At 40.7% G+C, this 19,919-nt stretch overlaps 1 protein-coding gene across 1 annotated transcript in view; it reads left to right on the forward strand.

Annotated features, from left to right (window-relative positions):
* SI (sucrase-isomaltase) overlaps nucleotides 1-19,919 on the forward strand; it is an 83,623-nt gene that overhangs the window by 29,105 nt on the left and 34,599 nt on the right. The window contains exons 12-17 of the mRNA XM_038744099.1: nucleotides 8,160-8,273; nucleotides 10,590-10,674; nucleotides 12,013-12,130; nucleotides 13,577-13,748; nucleotides 14,301-14,417; nucleotides 15,051-15,205. Of these exons, the coding sequence (XP_038600027.1) occupies nucleotides 8,160-8,273; nucleotides 10,590-10,674; nucleotides 12,013-12,130; nucleotides 13,577-13,748; nucleotides 14,301-14,417; nucleotides 15,051-15,205 (761 nt within the window). The remainder of the gene's footprint in view (nucleotides 1-8,159; nucleotides 8,274-10,589; nucleotides 10,675-12,012; nucleotides 12,131-13,576; nucleotides 13,749-14,300; nucleotides 14,418-15,050; nucleotides 15,206-19,919) is intronic.

Below are 19,919 nucleotides of genomic sequence, written 5' to 3' on the forward strand. Positions count from 1 at the left end.
GCACTTAATAAATGTTCTCATTATTATGTTACTATAAAGAAATGTTACAGATATGTACACAAGTTTTGTGAGGCTGGGAGGGGGCAAGAACAAAGAGAGCTAGTCAGGAAGACACAGAAGGGAGTGGGAGAAGAGGAAAGGGGGTACTAGTCAGGGAAAGCCTGTTGGAAGAGATGTGCCTTCAATAAGGCTCTGAATGGGAGTTGAGTAATCATTATTGGATTTGAGGAGGGAGGACTTTCCAGGCCAGAGGCAGGATGTGTGCCAGGGGATGGTGACGAGATAGGCGAGATTGAGGCACAGTGAGAAGGTTAGCATTAGAGTAGCGAAGTGTGTCATCTGGGTTGTAGATGCAGAGAAGTGAGGTGAGGGAAGGCAAAGTGATTGCTTTAAAGCCAATGGAGAGGAATTTTTGTTTGAAACAGAGGTGGATGGGCAGCCAGTGGACTTTTTAGAAGAGTGGGGTAACATGTCCTGAATGGTTTTGTAGAAAAATGATCTAGGAAGCAAAGGAAAGTATGCCTGGAGTGGGGAGAGACAGGAACCTGAGAGGTCAGCAAGGATACTGATGCAGCAAGCCAGACAGCATAGGAGGAGTGACTGTATTAACTTGGTAGCAGTTTGGATGGAGAGGAGTGGGTAGATTTTAGTAATGCTGTGAAGTTGGGACTGAGAGGATTTAGGGATGGATTGAATAAGAGAGAGAGGAGTCAAGGATAACACCAAGTTTATGGGCTTGTAAAACAGGAAAGGTGTCTACAGTGATGGGAAAGTCATGGGAAGGACAGGGATTGGTTGGGAATATGAGGAGTACTGTTTTGGACATGTTGGGTTTGAGGTGATGGGAGAACATCCAAGTAGAGATATCTTGAAGGCAATAGGAAATGTGAGACTGCAGAGAGGGAGAGAGATCAGGGCTTAAGATGTTGATTTGAGTATCGTCCACAGAGAGGTTGAAGTTGAAGCCAAAGATGATGAGATCTAGTGTGTGTCCATGCTGGTAAGTGGGCGAGCAGGAGGTCAGTGGAGTTGAGGAGTGATAGAAAGGGAGCAGCAGGAGAAGCAGTGTGGCTGAGAAGCAGTGTGGCTCAGTGGAAAGAGCCCGGGCTTGGGAGTCAGAGGTCATGGGTTTGAATCCTTGCTCTGCCGCTTGTCAGCTATGTGACTCTGGGCAAGTCACTTAACTTCTCTGTGCCTCAGTTCCCTCATGTAAAATAGGGATTGAAACTGTGAGCCCCAAGTGGGACAACTTGATCACCTTGTATCCTCCCCAGTGCTTAGAACAGTGCTTTGCACATAGTAAGCACTTAACAAATGCTATTATTATTACTATTGTTGTTATTATTATTATTATTATTATTAAGGGTCATCAGGAACTTCTCCCCAAGTCCCCAAGTGTCAGTGTAGGAAGGGAGAAAGAGAGAAGGAATGTGAGAAAGGGATGAAAATGTTTTTTTTAAAGTTGAAGATGGTGCCTGGCAGGGCATAGATAACTATGACTACTAACTGGAGTGAGTGGTTGGGATGAATGGTATGCACTTCAAAGGAAGGGAAAGAGGGAGATGAGGGAGGAAAAGTGGTGTGAAAGTGACATTTGGAGGGAGAAGGAAGCCAACTTCCCCTTCTGTCACTAAGTATGGGGGAAGTGGGTGAAGATGAGGTCCCTCTAGAGAGAGTAGCAGGTGAGATATTGTCATGTGGAGAATGCTAGGTTCCCATGATTGCAAGGAGTAGCAATGACTAGGTCAGGAACAAGTCAAGGTCGAAGAGAAACTTCTCCACAGTGGAGTGGAGATCCACAGGCAGCACTTGGCTGAGGCTGTAGGGGCGAGGCCAGGCAGGAGTGGGCAGGGAGATGGGACAGCATGAGGGGTGGGGAGGTATTAAATGGGAGCAAGCTGACGGGGGCTGGCATCAGGAAGGGGTTTAAAGGGTGGTTCCGGGACAGGATAACAGGGATGGGGTGAAGGAGGAGGTGGATGGAAGGGGAGGGGAAAGTGATGGGAAGGCAGGATGAGATGGGCTGATTAGAGGGAGGGAATTGAGGGGAAGTTTAAGGACTGAGCGAAGTTTAAAAGTTATAGGTGAGGTTATCAACAGCAGTAACTGCTTAATCAGGTGGTTCTGTGATTAAATTGCAGACTTGCCTACAGGTCCCTGAGTCCTTGAGAACATAGAGGTGGGAGTTTAGGAGTGAACAGAAGGCTGGGTTGATGTAAAGGAAAGCAGCTTTGATACATGAAAACTTAGGTCTGTATCACCAGGTTGTCCGGCTGCCACACCTGTCCTCTAATGTGGGTTCAGGACGGGCTGCAGGGAGAGGGAAGATGACGGAATGGCCGCTTCTTGGTCACAGCATTTCGAGAGCAAAGTCTCAGTGATGACGGGTGCTAGGCAGTTCTTCCCATGTCCAGTGATTTGGCATGCTGACCCATCCCAGCAGAGAGATATCAGTGTCCCTGGCCAGGTCTCTGTTCCAGGTGATGTTCAGTAATCCACACGATGCCCATCTATATCCTTGGGCAGTGTCCGGTGGTCTGCATCAGGGTAGGACTCTGAAGTCATAAGGAATTAAAGTGCTAGTGGTTTGTATAGTTCTACTCACATTCTTAGTTATGTCCTTCCTGGAACATGGAGTGCAATGAGCACGCTGATGGGCAGGGATATAGAGTATTTCAAAGTATATCCATATTAGCCAGCCAAAATAAAACTGGGATGAGACTCACCGCATCAATAGACTTAGCTCTTACCATGTGCAAACCCACTGCACTAAACACTTGAAAGAGTACAATACAACAGCGTTGGTAGACACATTCTCTGCCATCAGGGAGCTGTGTAGAATGATTAAGCAGGCAGAAAAATGAAGATTCAAGGCAGCCAGAAGACCTTTCTCCTGAATTCACTCCCTTGATTATCCTCTTTTCCAGAGACTTCTGGGAAGTGTGGGCCTATAGCCTTTGGGAAATACAGTTCCCAGACATTAGGTTTTGCAAGAATTAGTTTCCTTCTTCCCATTGAGTCCCTTTCTATCACAGTTCTACCTCAGAGAGGGCCTGAATATTGGCAAGAAAGGCTTTACAAACAGCAATTTGTAAGGTTCCTTCTCCTGTGACTAATTCCACAGAGTTCACTCACAGGTTGCAAAGTGGACTGATTTAAATTTTGCTTATTCCTGCTATCACTGGGCAAAGTCCCAGTATGCAGTACAATATTCTTCTACATCTTCCGCACCTCAAAGGGGCAGTAGAAATCAATCAATTAATCAATAAACAGTATTTATTGAGCACTTATTGTATGCAGAATACTGTCCTAAACGCTTGGAGAGCTTTCAGATTATAGAAAGTGATGAAGTGATTCAAGAAGGAAATCAACTGACCAAAGTACAAGTTCAAACATTGGATCCCGAATAATTGTGTGACCTGTATATCTATGCAATTATTTTCTGATAAAAAATAATACAAAGTCTCAGTTAAGGAAAAAAATTGTGCTTCCTTTTTGTACCAATAGCACATTTTAAAATTATGTTCTAAAATATGCTGATTTATCCATTTGTATTTATCAAAATAGCAAAATATAATTACATACCAATTCATAGCTTAGTGGAAAGAGCCCGGGCTTTGGATTCAGAGGTCGTGGGTTCTAATCCAGGCTCCCCCACTTGTCTGCTCTGTGGCTTTGGGTAAGTCACTTCACTTCTCTGTGCCTCAGTTACCTCATCTATAAAATGGGGATTAAGACTGTGAGCCCCAAGTGAGACAACCTGATACCTTGCATCTATCCCAGTGCTTGGAACAGTGCTTGGCACATAGTAAGCGCTTAACAAATACCAACATTATCATTATTATTATTATTAATTCCTGAGATGTATAATCATTAGTATTTTCACAATTGAAAATGCTTGGTTAATAGATATATAGAAAAGTACTAAAGAAACCCATTGAACAAAGTACATAGATTTTTTAATTCTTCAGAAGGAAACTTCATAAACCAGTTTATTGAATAACAAGGTGCATAATATGTTTAGGATGCTTAGTGATTGATTCATTCATTCAATTGTATTTATTGCATTCTTAACTGTGTGCAAATTCACAATGACCTTGAAAATGATGAAAGCACATTAAAGGTGTATTTTCAGGTTTTGAAATATGTCATGTAAGTGTCCATTCAAGTTTTTCTGATGTTTCACCATTTCTTATCATTACTTCAAAAATTGGCTCTCATTAAAAAACTGTTAACAAATACCACGGTTAGTATGGAGAAGTAGCATTGTCTAATAATAATAATTATTATGGCATTTGTTAAGTGCTTACTGTGTGCAAAGCACTGTTCTAAGCGCTGGGGAGGATACAAGGTGATCAGGTTGTCCCACAGGGGGCTCACAGTCTTAATCCCCATTTTACAGATGAGGTAACAGGTACAGAGAAGTTAAGTGACTTGCCCAAAGTCACACAGCAGAGAACCGGCAGAGTCAAGATTTGAACCCATGACCTCTGACTCCCAAGGCCAGGCTCTTTCCACTGAGCCATGCTACTTCTCAAGTGGATGAACCTCGACTTCTCAAGTCTAGTGGATGAACCACAAACCTGGGAGTTAGAGGACCTAGATTCTAATTAATCAGTTAGTCAGTGGTATTCATTCATTCAGTCATATTTACTGAGTGCTTACTATGTGCAGAGCTCTGTACGAAGCACTGGATAATAATGATGGTATTTGTTAAGCGCTTACTATGTGCAAAGCACTGTTCTAAGCGCTGGGGGGATATAAGGTGATCAGGTTGTCCCATGCAGGGCTCACAGTCTTAATCCCCATTTTGCAGTTGAGGGAACTGAGGCAGAGAGAAGTTAAGTGACTTGCCCGAAGTCACACAGCAGACAAGCGGCAGGGCCAGGATTTGAACCCCTGACCTCTGACTCCAAAGCCAGGGCTCTTTCCACTGAGCCATGCATTGAGTTCTTACTCTGAACAGAACACTATACTAAGCACTGGGGAGAGTACAATACAACAGAGTTGGTAGAGACTGCCCACAACATATTTACAATTAGGTAGGGGGAGAGACCTTATTTTTAAAAGATATTTGTTAAGTGCTTATTAGATGGCAGACACAGTTCTAGACATTGGGGTAGATGTAAACTAATCAGGTTGGACACAGTCCATGTCCCACATGGAGTTCACAGTCTTAACCCCTGTTTCACAGATAAGGTAACTGATGCACAGAGAAGTTAAAGTCAAGACTTTCCATTCAGTCAGTCTTCCATTGGTGCAGATCCTGTTCACCTAGGGTACAATTCAAATTCAATTTTGAGCTTAATTCTTTTTCGAAAACAAGTCTGTGTGAGAGCAAATGAGGTACCAGAGCTTTGTAATTAAGTGCAAATTCCTTACCAACCCCCTGCCCCTTCCCCTGGAGTGTTTGTTTGCTCATTTGTTTTTTACACTGGTCTGTGCAATTCGCAGGATATTTGTTACTCATTGATTGGGTAGATGTTATCCGTCTACAAGACTTTCTCCAAACAATGAAATTCTCCAATGCCCTGCTATGGGGCAAGGAAGATTCAGATGCTGGTGGTATCAAATATTTCTTTCTGCATCAGACATTTAAAAGAAATCTTTAAGACTGTGTTATTGAGACTTTCTCCTCTTGGCTGGGCCTCACAACACTGTTAAGAAATATCTGGACAGTGTTAACAGCTATTGGAAAACGTTTAGTACATATTTACTATTCTTTTTATTTTGTTAATGATATGCATATAGCTTTAATTCTATTTGTTCTGACGATTTTGACACCTGTCTACATGTTGTGTTTTGTTTTCCGTCTCCCCCTTTTAGACTGTGAGCCCGTTGTTGAGTAGGGACCGTCTCTATATGTTGCCAACTTGTACTTCCCAAGCGCTTAGTACAGTGCTCTGCACATAGTAAGTGCTCAATAAATATGATTGAAAGAATGAATGAATGAATGAACTTCAGGCAAGTGGCGGAACCGAGATTAGAACCCAGGTTGTCTTTCTTCCAGGCCCGTGCTGTAGCCATTAGCCATGCCGTTCTCAATTATTTATTAATACAAATAAATGATTTGTAATACCTAGTTTATATATGTACATAAATTGTAAACCCAGCCCTGCCACTTACCTCTTGGGTAACCTTGGGCAGGTCACTTCACTCCTCTGTGTCTTAGTCACCTCAGCTGTAAAATGGGGATAGAAAAAAAGAGAGTGCACAAGTTCCCATTTCAAAAGACTCCAGCTAATATTCTGACTTTCCTTTTAGTCTCAAAGTAAGGATTGTCTAACATCCTACACTGCATGTACATATTCCTCTCATCTCATGTAGTTCCTGCCATACAGTATTTTAAGGACTATCTTTAAAGATCATTACAAATTCTTGATGGAAACCAGAAGATGAAGGATGATTAAAATTAACATTAAACTCTATATCTTTCTGTTTATAGCAAAGCCATTTGTCTTTAATACAGTTTTTCATAAACTAATCATTTCTTGCTTTTATTAGTTAGTAATTTTGTCCAGGTTTTTCTTGATTGCCTGAACTGATAGATGCTGTAGTCATGATGGAAAATGAACTTTCTTACCTAGCAAGCAGAAAACCTACTTCTTGGGAAGGCTAATGTTTTTTCCAAACAAATATTATTCTGATTATTTCAGTATATAATCCTATTCCAAAAAAGAAATGTGATTCAACTTGAAATGTTCTTCTACTATTAGAAATGCACTTCAATGAGCAAGGACTGCTGAGTAAATGAGGCTGAAAAATCCATGTGCACACAGGACATTTGTCTTTTACTGGAGTTCTAACAGATATTCTAACAACTCTGAAGGGAAAGTGATGGAAACAACTTTAAACAATTTAACTGGCACTTAGAGGGGCACAAAACCATTCAGAAAAAAAGTAATTTATTTTGTGTTTACTTTTTAACAGCTTAGATGTTTATATAGTTTGAATTATTGGATTGGATGAACCTGTAGGGTATGTTTAATTTTTAAATTTCAGATTTTCTCAGGACATGAAGACTGTGGTTACATATATATTTTAAGGAGCCAAGAATATTTATATGCAGATTTTTTTTTGGTAGGAACATCCGTTTCTGACCTGGATGTTCACAAACTGACCTAAAAGCAAATGTTAGTGGGCATTCTGCCATGCAGAAAAGTAGGAATAAGTGTGAAACCAATAATACTGAGCACTTTTATTTCCAAAGAACTGTCACATCAATGATCTGAATTAATAATAGTAATATTAATAATAATGGTATTTGTTAAGCACTTACTGTGTACCAAGCACTGTTCTAAGTGCTGGGGTAGTTACAAGGTAATCAGGTTGTCCCATGTGGGGCTCACAGTTTTAATCCCCAATTACAGATGAGGTAACTGAGGCACAGAGAAGTTAAGTGGCTTGCCCAAGGTCACAGAAGACAAGTGGTGGAGCTGGAATTAGTACCCACGTCCTCAGACTCCCAAGCCTGTGCTCTTTCCACTGTGCCATGCCAACATTTTGTAAGGCAGGGAGAGGCAGGGATTATTATTTCAATTTTGCAGATGAGGAAACTGAGTCTGATAAATTTGCAAAAGCAAGACTTAATTTCACGGATCTCACCCTGGTTCATGGAAATCAGAGATTGAGCCTGTCCTGATAAAGATTCTCCCCATCCATATGGTGATTTTCTTAGCTCCTGAAGAAAGGAGACAATGCAAATTACATTCCAGTCAGTACAAGGAAGAGATGGGTTTAATTTAGCCCCATTCTCAACACTAAGGAAGCAAAGTTTCCAATATTGCAAGCCCACACTTGGAAATTTCTGGACCAAATTAAAACCATATGCAGGAGAACAATTTTATTGCAAAATTTTCTGTTGGAAATAAGTGCACCTTTAATGTGGAATTTTAACTGATAGCTCTAATATTAAAATTATCCTGTCTGTATACTGCTAGAAAATCAAAACTGTAGCCTGCTAGAAAATCAAAACTGTAGCCAGGTAAATCAAATATGGTTAATAGCATTGAGTCATGCATGCAGTCTTCAGTTTCTATCTTATTATTTGCTTTTCCTTGCACCAGCATAGCTGACGTATTTATAGCCAAAGGGAAGTACAGAGTACTGTGTCTTTTCAATTATAGATTTAACTAATTGCTGCTGTCCTTATATTTTAGGTATGGCCAGGATTAACTGTATTTCCTGATTTCACCAATCCAACGTGTATCAAATGGTGGGCAGAAGAATGTAAGATTTTTCACAGCAAAGTGGAATACGATGGACTTTGGATTGTAAGTGACTTAATGGTTAATTAGGTATAAGGATTATATAATTTTATTATGATTATTATATCATAAAATAATGTCCCTGGTAGCATATCACTTTCTTCCAGTAAACTCAAAATATTAGGCCTTAATCTTCATATCTACCTGAGATAGGTGTTGAAGCATTAAATAATGAAATGCAGAGTGTAAAGTTCAAATATGCCATGTGGGTCTGACTTGAGTCAGGGGTATATTCCTGATCTATAAACATACATGTAGGGTTTCTAGAAAAATGATTTTCACTCCAACTTCTGATTTACAAATCATCATAATTAACATCTTCAAGTGTATTTTCTGAGTGCCTCCTGAGTGCAAAGTATCATACTAAGTGTTTGGGAGAGTACAACAGAAGAAAATCACATGATTACTGTCTTTAGAAGGCTGCAATCTAAAGGACTGAATAGGTAGAAAACAATTCTGTACAAATAGAAGGAGTGGGAGACTACTACTACTATTACTACTACTACTACTACTAATAATAATACATTTGTTATGTGCATAATATGTGCCAATCTCTGTATTAAGTGTTGGGATAGATACAAAATTTTCAGGTCAGATATAGTGCCTGTCCCACACAGTCTAAATAATTACACTATAGAAGACAGAAAAAAATGGCAAGAAATAGTTCGAATTGTACAACTCTGTCAGGATTAAATTACTTGACAAATAATTTAATGCACTAATATACAAATACCCAATTACAGAAGTATATAATGCTAAAAATTGGAGTAAAATATTTAAGTCCTAATATTGGGGTTGGTTAATACTATATAAGGGCTTAAGGGAAGTGGTTACTTGCTTAGTGGCATTTTAGGCAGTATTTAAAGCTGGGAGATATGTGCGGTCTGGTGGATTTTAGTGGGAAGGAAATTTCAGGCTTGAGGAAGAACATGAGCAAGGGGCTGGAAGTGGGAGAGCTGATTTTAGCAGAAGCGAAGAATATGGTGTGGGGAGTAAGGAGCAGGGAATGAGAGCTGACATGAAAAATGGAGAAGGCTGGTGAAGAGCCTTGACATTAAGTAGTAAAGAATTTCTGCTTTATGCAGAAGGATATAGGTAACCACTGGCAGTTGGCATGGAGCAATTAAGAGAAGCAGGATTGCCTGGTGGATGGAGCCCAGGCTTGGGAATCAGAAAGACCTGGGGTTATAGTCCCACTGTGTCACTTTTTGCTGTGTGACTTTGGGCAAATTGCTTCACTTCTCTGTGCCTCAATTACCTCATCTGTAAAATAGGGATTATGACTGTGAGCCCCATGTGGGACATGAACTGTACCCAGCCTGATTACCTTGTATCTACCTCACCATCTAGAACAGTGCCTGGAACATAGTAAGCCCTTAACAAATACCATAAAAAAGAAGGCTGATACAGAAGTCTAATTGTGATAGAAGCAGCGTGGCTCAGTGGAAAGAGCCAGGGTTTTGGAGTCGGAGGTCATGGGTTCAAATCCCGGCTCTGCCAATTGTCAGCTGTGTGACTTTGGGCAAGTCACTTAACTTCTCTGTGCCTCAGTTACCTCATCTGTACAATGGGGATTAAGACTGTGAGCCCCCGTGGGACAACCTGATCACCTTGTAACCTCCCCAGCGCTTAGAACAGTGCTTTGCACATAGTAAGCGCTTAATAAATGCCATTATTATTATTATTATTATTATTATGTAATAATAATAATAATAATAATAATAATAATGATGGCATTTGTTAAGCACTTACTATGTGCCAAGCATTGTTCTAAGTGCTGGGGTGGGGGGGGATACTAGGTAATCAGGTTGTCCCACATGGGGCTCACAGTCTTAATCCCCATTTTCCAGATGAAAAAAGTGAGGCACAGAGAGTTGTGACTTGCCCAAAGTCACACAGCAGACAAGTGGTGGAGTCGGGATTAGAACCCATGACCTCTGAATCCCAAGCCCATGGTCTTTCCTCTGAGCCATGCTGCCTTGACAGTCATCAGTTAATAATAATAATAATAATGGCATTTATTAAGTGCTTACTATGTGCAAGGCACTGTTCTAAGCGCCGGGGGTATCCAAGGTGATCAGGTTGCCCCACAGGGGGCTCACAGTCTTCATCCCCATTTTACAGATGAGGGAACTGAGGCCCAGAGAAGTGAAGTGCCTTGCCCAAAGTCACACGTATATTTTTCCCAATTCCAGAACCTTAGATGACAGATCCATACAGAAATATGTTTATATCGAACTGTTCCTAAAGCAAAAGTGAAAAGTATGCATGTAAATAAAACATATGTTTATGAATGTTTTTACCTCATCTGAATCTATTTAGGATATGAATGAAGTATCAAGCTTTATTAGAGGATCAAAAAAAGGATGTGAAGACAACAACCTGAACTATCCACCTTTCACTCCCAGTAAGTGTCATCTCTAGGAACTTATATAATATGCCTTGTTAACGTCATGTACCCTCCAAGAGGCTTTCCCCAATTAAGCCCTGTTTTCCTTCTCCCTTCTGTTCTCTTTTTTTATGGTATTTGCTAAGCAGTTACGATGTAATAATAATAATAATGGCATTTATTAAGTGCTTACTATGTGCAAAGCACTGTTCTAAGCACTGGGAAGGTTACAAGGTGATCAGGTTGTCCTACGGGAGGCTCACAGTCTTAATCCCCATTTTACAGATGAGGTAACTGAGGCACAGAGAAGTTAAGTGACTTGCCCAAAGTCACACAGCAGGCAACTGATAAAGCCAAAATTGGAACCTAGGTCCTTCTGATTCGCATGCTGGTGAATTAGGCCATGCTACTTCTCTATTGTATTGTACTCTCCCAAGCACTTAGTACATTTATCATTCATTCATTCATTCATATTTATTGAGCGCTTACTGTGTGCAGAGTACTGTACTAAGCGCTTGGGAAGTACAAATTGGCAACCTACAGAGATGGTCCCTACCCAACAGCGGGCTCACAGTCTATCTGCAAATAGTAAGGCTCATTAAATGCCACTGATTGATTGATACAATGCTCTCTGCACCCAGTAAGTGCTCAATAAGTATCAATTATTGATTGATTATAGGAAATGCACTGACTGGTCTTTACTTTTTATATACTTAGGAAAATATTCATTTAGCACTTCATTAATTCAGTGTGACAATCTGCATTCCATTTATGTTTTAAATTGTGGTTCCCCCATTGAAGATGATGTAAATGAATCACAGTGCTAAGTAATAATAGTTTTGATTCACAGAGAAGGTAGTACTTCCCTTAGGAATTCTTCCTCTTAAGGAATCCAATAAGGAGAGGAAAGGATTTTGAAGTTAAGGATGTGCAATCAGCACGATATAAAATTGAAGGATAAATCAGCTATGCAAATCCCAGAGGACAGTAATCATAGTGGATGACCTGGAGTTGTCGTACCATTACAAAGCCCTGGGTGTTTGACATTTGAAAGTTATGATAATAGCAACCTGGAATTATTAGAGATTCATAGACATGTACATTTATTGTTTGTCTAAGTGTTTTCCAATGACAAATGAATTTCATTAAGGAAATTATGGACCTCGAAACAGGAAACACCCAAATTAATAAATCTCTTTCTTTCAATTCAGTTTAACTGAGTGTAGTATCACATGATTCAGTATTATCACAAACTTTATTATAAATGGAAATCATTGCACTTTTGGATTATATTTATAAAGCAAAGGATTTAAAATTAAAATGCATTTAAACTAAATGTATTATATGTATCTCAAGGTATTCTTGATGGTGTGATGTTTTCAAAAACTGTTTGCATGGATGCAGTGCAACACTGGGGAACGCATTATGATGTTCACAGCTTGTATGGATACAGCATGTCTATAGCCACTGAAGAGTAAGAGAAATTAAATAATCACTTCCTTTATTTATTGCCTAAATGTATGATTTATTGCATATACCAATTACTCAATATAGAATTATGTGATTTCATTTTTTGATTAAAATTTTCAGTATATTTTTAGACCTCAAATGGCTACCAAATTAATCAACTTTTGAAATAAAAACCTTTTCTGGAACTGTCAGTGACAGCGTGCTTAGATGGTGTGCCTGCCTAACGGAAAAGAGGCAAGGAAGGAAAATATATATATTCTTGGACTTTGGACCTAGTAATACATTTATATTGGCCTCAGAGACAGCAAATCAGGGAGGACTAGAAAAGATCCTGGAAAATTCATTCAATCATATTAATTGAGCGCTGACTGTGTGCAGAAGACTGTACTAAGCGCTTGGGAAGTACAAGTCGGCAACATTTAGAGACGGTCCCTACCCAACAGTGGGCTCACAGTCTAGAAGGGGGAGACAGACAACAAAACAAAACATGTAGACTGGTGTCAAAACCGTCATAATGAATAGAATGATAGCTATATGCACATCTTTAATCAATTGTATTTATTGAGCGCTTACTGTGTGCAGAGCACTGTACTAAGCACTTGGGAAGTACAAGTTGGCAACATATAGAGACAGTCCCTACCCAACAGTGGGCTCACAGTCTAAAAGACTGTGTATAATCAATAAAATAGAGTAGAAAATATGTATACCCACGGGACCAACCGGGAATCCACGCTGCAACCCCCGGTTACATCAGGCAGGGTGTTTCCTGCCTGGTTTAGTGGAAAGAGAATGGGCATGGGAGTCAGAGGACTTGGGTTCTAATCCCAGCCCAGCCCTTCTCCCCTGCCTCTAGACTGTGAGCTCGCTGTGGGCAGGGATTGTCTCTCTTTATTGCCGTATTGTACTTTCCCAAGAACTTAGTACAGTGTTCTGCAAACAGTAAGGACTTAATAAGTCCGATTGTATGAATGAATGAATGAATTTGTCTTAGATCTTAGACAAATCACTTTGTCTTGTCTTAGTGATCTTAGACAAATCACTCAACTTCTCTCTTCCTTAGTTAACTCATCTGTAAAATGGGGATGAAGTCCTACACCTTTCTGCTTAGACTGTAAGCCCTATGTGGGGTAGGAACTGAGCCCAACCTTAGTAGAGTGCTTGGCACACAACATGTCCCGTTAAAACATTAAAACTTAGTACAGTGCTAAGCGCTTAGTACAGTGCTCTGCACATAGTAAGCGCTCAATAAATACGATTGATGATGATGATTAAAACAGCAACAAGAACAACCACACAGCCGGGGAAGGCAACTCATTTGTCACCCTCAAGTGTGTGTTGGGGAGCTGGACTTAGAAGCCACCAATTACACAGCAGTATGCATGGAAACCTTGACAGGTAAAACAAAGACACGTTTTTCTTGATTTGTGTTCAATTTCAATTTCTGTTTCAGAGCCATTCAACAAGTGTTCCCTAACCAAAGAAGCTTCATTCTTTCACGTTCTACTTTTGCCGGGTCAGGGAAACATGCAGGACATTGGTTAGGAGACAATTCTGCTACGTGGGAACACCTTAAATGGTCCATACCTGGATTACTGGAATTCAGCTTGTTTGGAATACCTTATGTAAGCACATTTTTTTTTTTTCCAGAATGTTTTCTCTGAAAGGCTCAAGTTCTATTCAAATCGGCTTTTCAATAACTTCAGCTTAATCTTAAGCATACAGGCACACGGTCTTTTTTCTCAGGGAATTTACTTAAAAGAATATTCAAGCATATTTATACATCCTGGAGACTGCATTCTTAAAATACCAGAACCAAAAGAGTTTTGTGGGCTTTTATTTATTTATTTGTGCATTCATCTGCATCGAGGTAAAGAGATCTTAGATAATAGGAGGAAAGAAAGACAAGGGTAGTGGCTGCCAAAGGCTAAAATTAAAAGCAGAAGAGGTGAATGGGTAGAGGAAAAGAGCTGAAATGAAGCTGAAAAAAGGAAAATTTAAAGGAGGAATATCATGGGAAGGCATATAAAGATGCAGGAAGTACATGGAGGGGATAGAAAGTAAGAACAAAGTATAAAATAATTGTGAAATTGAAAAAAGAACATAAAGAAAGGAGGCAGGGTAGTAGATTTGGATTTCTCCACACAGTATTGACTCACTGAACATGTGTTTTTCAGGCTGGAGCTGACATTTGCGGTTTCTTTGGAGACACCACAGAAGAGCTATGCAGAAGATGGATGCAACTGGGAGCATTTTATCCATTTTCTAGGAATCATAATAGTCAAGGACCAATTGTAAGTTGCAAAGGTCATACAGTTTCATCAAATTTCATGATTATATCGTGTCATTTGTGTGTGCGGGTGGGTAAGTGTTCATCAGGAATCACAATCTTGAAGTTTTGAATGCAAGGGATTGGAGTAATAGCATAGTGTGAGATTTGCTTAATATGGTTTAGGGCTCGACTATAAATCCAGTTATAGATATGATGGTTCCTTTGCTTATAATAGGTTTTCCTTTATTTTTGTAATAATGTACACTGAGTTCTATGTGCTGTGTGGTGTGTGAATTCATTCAATTTAGTGGTATTCATTGAGTGCTTATCGTGTGCTGAGCACTGTACTAAGTGCTTGGGAGGCTCTAGAGGATGTTAACAGTGAGTTTTTAAAGGAACTGCATAATCCCTCTGTTGCTGACATTCTCCACTCAACTCAACCCCAGTGTTGGTTTACTGACAAATCTTCACAGCCACTCAAAATTCAGGTCTTGTATATTTCTCCAAGATACATGATTCTATGAACAATATATAAGAGTAAAACAACAGTGGATGCTGGGAGATAAAGTCAATGTTTAAGTTTAGTAAAGTTCATGTAAAGCTGATTTTCCTTGCCTTCTCTATATCAATTCTCCATTAATGTTTTTTATTTCAGCCCCAAGATCCTGCTTTCTTTGGAAATCAGTCTCTTTTGGTGAACACATCAAAGCACTACTTGAACATACGCTACAAATTGTTGCCTTTCCTCTATACTCTGTTTTATAAAGCTTCAACGTTCGGAGATACTGTATCAAGGCCCCTTCTGCATGAGTGAGTCACTTGGTTCAAAAATATAAAATTGTTTTTCTGAATCAATAATAATTTGGGTAGGAATAAGGGTAGTTCTTATGGGTGAGATGATGTCCAAATGAAAACAACTTCAACTAAACACAGCCATCGTTGATTTAGTAGTTAGTTATCCTTAGACTGTAAGATCACTGTGGACAGGGAATGTGACTACCAACTCTTGTTATATTATTCTCTCTCAAGTTCATTCATTCAGTTGCATATATTGAGCACCTACCATATGTAGAGCACTGTACTAAGTGCTTGGAAAACAATTCAGCAACAAATAGAGACAATCCCGGCCCACAAAGGACTCACAGTCTAGAAGGGGGGACACAGACATCAGAACGAGTAAACAGGCATCAGTAGCCTCAATATGAATAAATAGAATTACAGACATGTACACATCATTAATATAAATAAAGAGAATTATAAATATGTACATATATGCACAAGTGCTGTAGGGCGAGGAGGGGACAGAGGAAAAGGAGTGAGACGGGTCGATGTAGAGGGAAAGGAAAGCAGAGGAAAAGGGGTGCTTAGTCTCCCAAATGCTAGTACAGTACTCTACACACAGTAAGTGCTCAATAAATTTGATTGATTTGCAATGAATCCACTGATGCTGAAATCAAACCATGGGTGTGTGGGTGAGAGTAAGGGAGCACTTGGATACAGATGATGAGCTGGGGGGGGCGGTGGAGGGGGGGATGGTCAGACAAGTCCCTCAGCTGACCAGATATAAGTAAATATACATGGATCCTGAATTGTCATACTTTTCCAGAAACATTTTCACAACTCTGAACTGATTCACACTGTACAATCCTAAGGATTGTCACTGAAGTGCCTATCAGTCCTATCTCCTCAGGCTAATCTCATGAGGAAATTTCAGAATTTCCCTATCTTTTGTACCCTTCTCTGTATCTTTTCCATTTCCAGACACTGATGAAGAATGGCAATGATACTCCTGAAATTTCTGACTAGTTGGTCAGGATAGGAAATAATGATTATGGCATTGTTAAGCAATTACAGTGTGCCAGGCACTGTACTAAATACTGGAATAGATACAAGATAATCAGGTTGGATACAGTCCCTGTTCCACATAGGGCTCACAATCTTAATTCCCATTTTAAAGATGAGGCAACTGAGGCACAGAAAAATTTAAGTGACATATCCAAGTCCACACAGCACACAAGTGGTGGATCTGGGATTAGAACCCAGGTCCTCCAATTCTCGCTCCTGTAGGCCATGGATTCAATGAAGGATGCTTGAATTGACTATATTACAGTAACCAAATGGAAAGATGCAGTGGCAATGAAGTCTAGTGGATAGATAGATAGATGATAGATAGATAGATAGATGATAGATAGATAGATGATACATACATACATACATGGATAGATAGATAGATGGATGGATAGATGGATGGATAGATAGATGCCAACTATGTTGCCAACTTGTACTTTCCAAGTGCATAGTACAGTGCTCTGCACACAGTAAGCGCTCAATAAATACGATTGATGATGATTGATGATAGATGATAGATAGATAGATCCTTCCTTCCTTCCTCTCCCCCTCGTCCCCCCTCCATCCCCCCATCTTACCTCCTTCCCTTCCACACAGCACCTGTATATATGTATATATGGTTGTACATATTTATTACTTTATTTATTTATTTATTTATTTTACTTGTACATATCTATCCTATTTATTTTGTTGGTATGTTTGGTTTTCTTCTCTGTCTCCCCCTTTTAGACTGTGAGCTCACTGTTGGGTAGGGACTGTCTCTATGTGTTGCCAATTTGTACTTCCCAAGTGCTTAGTACAGTGCTCTGCACATAGTAAGCGCTCAATAAATACGATTGATGATGATAAATACGATTGATGATAGATAGATAGATAGATAGATAGATAGAACTGTAAGTCAGGATACTTGCGGCTACTAGCCCTGATCTCGTTCTGCCACTGGCCTATTCTGTTTTCAAGGCTCAGTTCTAGGTCCCCTTTTATTCTCCATATTCATTCATTCATTCATTCATTCATTCAATCGTATTTATTGAGCACTTACTGTGTGCAGAGCACTGTACTAAGCGCTTGGGAAGTACAGGTTGGCAACATATAGAGACGGTCCCTACCCAACAGTGGGCTCACAGTCTAGAAAGGGGAGGCAGAGAACAAAACAAAACATATTAACAAAATAAAATAAATAGAATAAATATGTTCAAATAAAACAAATAAATATATAGAGTAATAAATACGTACAAACATATATACAGATATACAGGTGCTGTGGGGAGGGGAAGGAGGTAAGGTGGGGGGGATGGGGAGGGGGAGGAGCAGATGAGGTAACTGAGGCACAGAGAAGTTAAGTGACTTGCCCAAAGTCACACAGCTGACAGTTGGCCGAGTTGGAATTCGAACCCATGACCTCTGACTCCAAAGCCCGTGCTCTTTCCACTGAGCTACGCTGCTTCTCATATATACCCATTCCCTTGGAGAACTCATTTGCTCCCATGGCTTTAACTACCGTGTATACATAGATGATTCCAAAATCTGCACATATCCAGGCCTTGACCTCTCTCTTTCCCTACAGCCTCACATTTGCTCCTGCCTTGAGGACATTTCTACATGGATGTCCTGCCAACACCTCAAACTTAACATGCCCCAAACAGAACTCTGCATTTTTTCACCCAAATTCTGCCCCCCTGCCCCCCGGCATCTTTCCCATCACTGTAGACAGCACCATCTTCGTCCTCGGCATTACCCTTGGCTCAATCTCCCTCATTCAACCTGCAAATTCAATATGTTACCAAATCCCATTGGTTCTATCTTCACAACACCTTTAGAATATACCCTTTCCTCTCCACCCAAGCTGCTATCACACTGATCTGAGCACTTCTATCTCCCCATGACTGCTGCATAAGTTTCCTCACTAGTCTCCCTGCCTCCTGTGTCTCCCCATTCCAGACCACAATTCACTCTGCTGCCTACATCATTTTTCTAAAAAAAAGTTTAATCATGTTTTGCTCACTCCTCAAAAACCTCCAATGTTTGCCCTTTCACCATCATGTCAAACAAAACTTCTTACCATCAACTTTAAGGCATTTGATCAGCTCTACCCGTATTCCCTTAATTACTTCCCCAATCTTCTAGCATTTAGCTCCTCTATAGCTAGCCTGCTCATAGCTCTTTGATCTCCTCTATCTTGCCACAGACCCCTTCCCTATGCCCTCCTTCTGGCTTGGAGGACCAGCGTGGTCTAGTGGAAAGAGCCCTAGGAGGCCTAGGAGTCAGAGGACCTGGATTATTATCCTGACTCTGCCAATTGCTTGTTCTGTGATCTTGGGCAAGTCATTAAACTTAACTGTGCCTCAGTACTCCCGTTCTCTCTCCTACTTAGACTATGGACCCCATGTGGGACAGGGACTATGTCCAACCTAATTCACTTCTATCTACCCCAGTACTTAGTACAGTGTTTGGCACAGAGTAGGCACTTAAAAAATACCATTAAAAAATCTGAAACACCATTACTCTCCCTACCTTCACAGTTCTCCTAAAATTATGTCTTCTGCAAGTGGTCTTCCCTCATTCCCCTTACAAGTCCTCCATTGTGCATCACCTACACACTTGGATTGGTACTCACCAAGTAAATACTTTAAATTCACCGCACCTTTAGCCCCAAAACACTTTTGTGCATATTTTTACACTCTGCCATTTCCGCTATCTGTAATTTATGTTAAAGTCTAGCTCTCCCTTCTAGACTGTAAGCTCCCTGTGGACTTGGATCATGTCTACCAACTATGTGTTGGTATATACACTGCGGACCACCCCCTTCTCCACAATACGCTATCTAACCTTGGCTTCACAGACTCTGTCCTCTCCTGGTTCTCCTCATCTCTCCGGCCGTTCATTCTCAGTCTCCTTTGTGGGCTCCTCCTGCCCCTCCCATCCCCTAACTGTAGGGGTTCCTCAAGGGTCAGTTCTTGGTCCCCTTCTGTTCTCTACACTCACTCCCTTGGTGAACTCATTCACTCCCACGGCTTCAACTCTCATCTCTACGCTGATGACACCCAAATCTACATCTCTGCCCCTGCTCTCTCGCCCTCCCTTCAGGTTTGTGTCTCCTCCTGCCTTCAAAACCTCTCCATCTGGATGTCTGCCCGCCATCTAAAACTCAGTATGTCCAAGATTGAAGTCCTTATCTTCCCTCCCAAACCCTGCCCTCTCACGGACTTTCCTAACACTGTAGACATCACTACCATCCTTCCCATCTCACAAGCCCACAACCTTGATGTAGTACAGTGCTCTGCACATAGTAAGCGCTCAATAAATACGATTGATTGATTGATTGATTGATGTCATCCTCGACTCTGCTCTCTCGTTCAGCCTTCACATCCAATCCATCACCAAAACCTGCTGGTCTCACCTTTGCAACATCACCAAGATCTGCCCTTTCCTCTCCATCCAAACCGCTACCCTGCTCGTTCAAGCTCTCATCCTATCCTGACTGGATTACTGCATCAGCCTCCTCTCTGATCTCCCAACCTCCTGTCTCTTCCCACTTCAGTCTATACTTCACGCTGCTGTCCAGATCACCTTTGTGCAGAAACACTCTGGGCATGTTACTCCCCTCCTCAAAAAGCTCCAGTGGCTACCAGTCAACCTTCGCATCAGGCAAAAACTCCTCACTCTCGGCTTCAAG

This window comes from Tachyglossus aculeatus, chromosome 1, assembly GCF_015852505.1.
Source record: "Tachyglossus aculeatus isolate mTacAcu1 chromosome 1, mTacAcu1.pri, whole genome shotgun sequence".
In the NCBI taxonomy this organism is placed as follows: domain Eukaryota; kingdom Metazoa; phylum Chordata; class Mammalia; order Monotremata; family Tachyglossidae; genus Tachyglossus; species Tachyglossus aculeatus.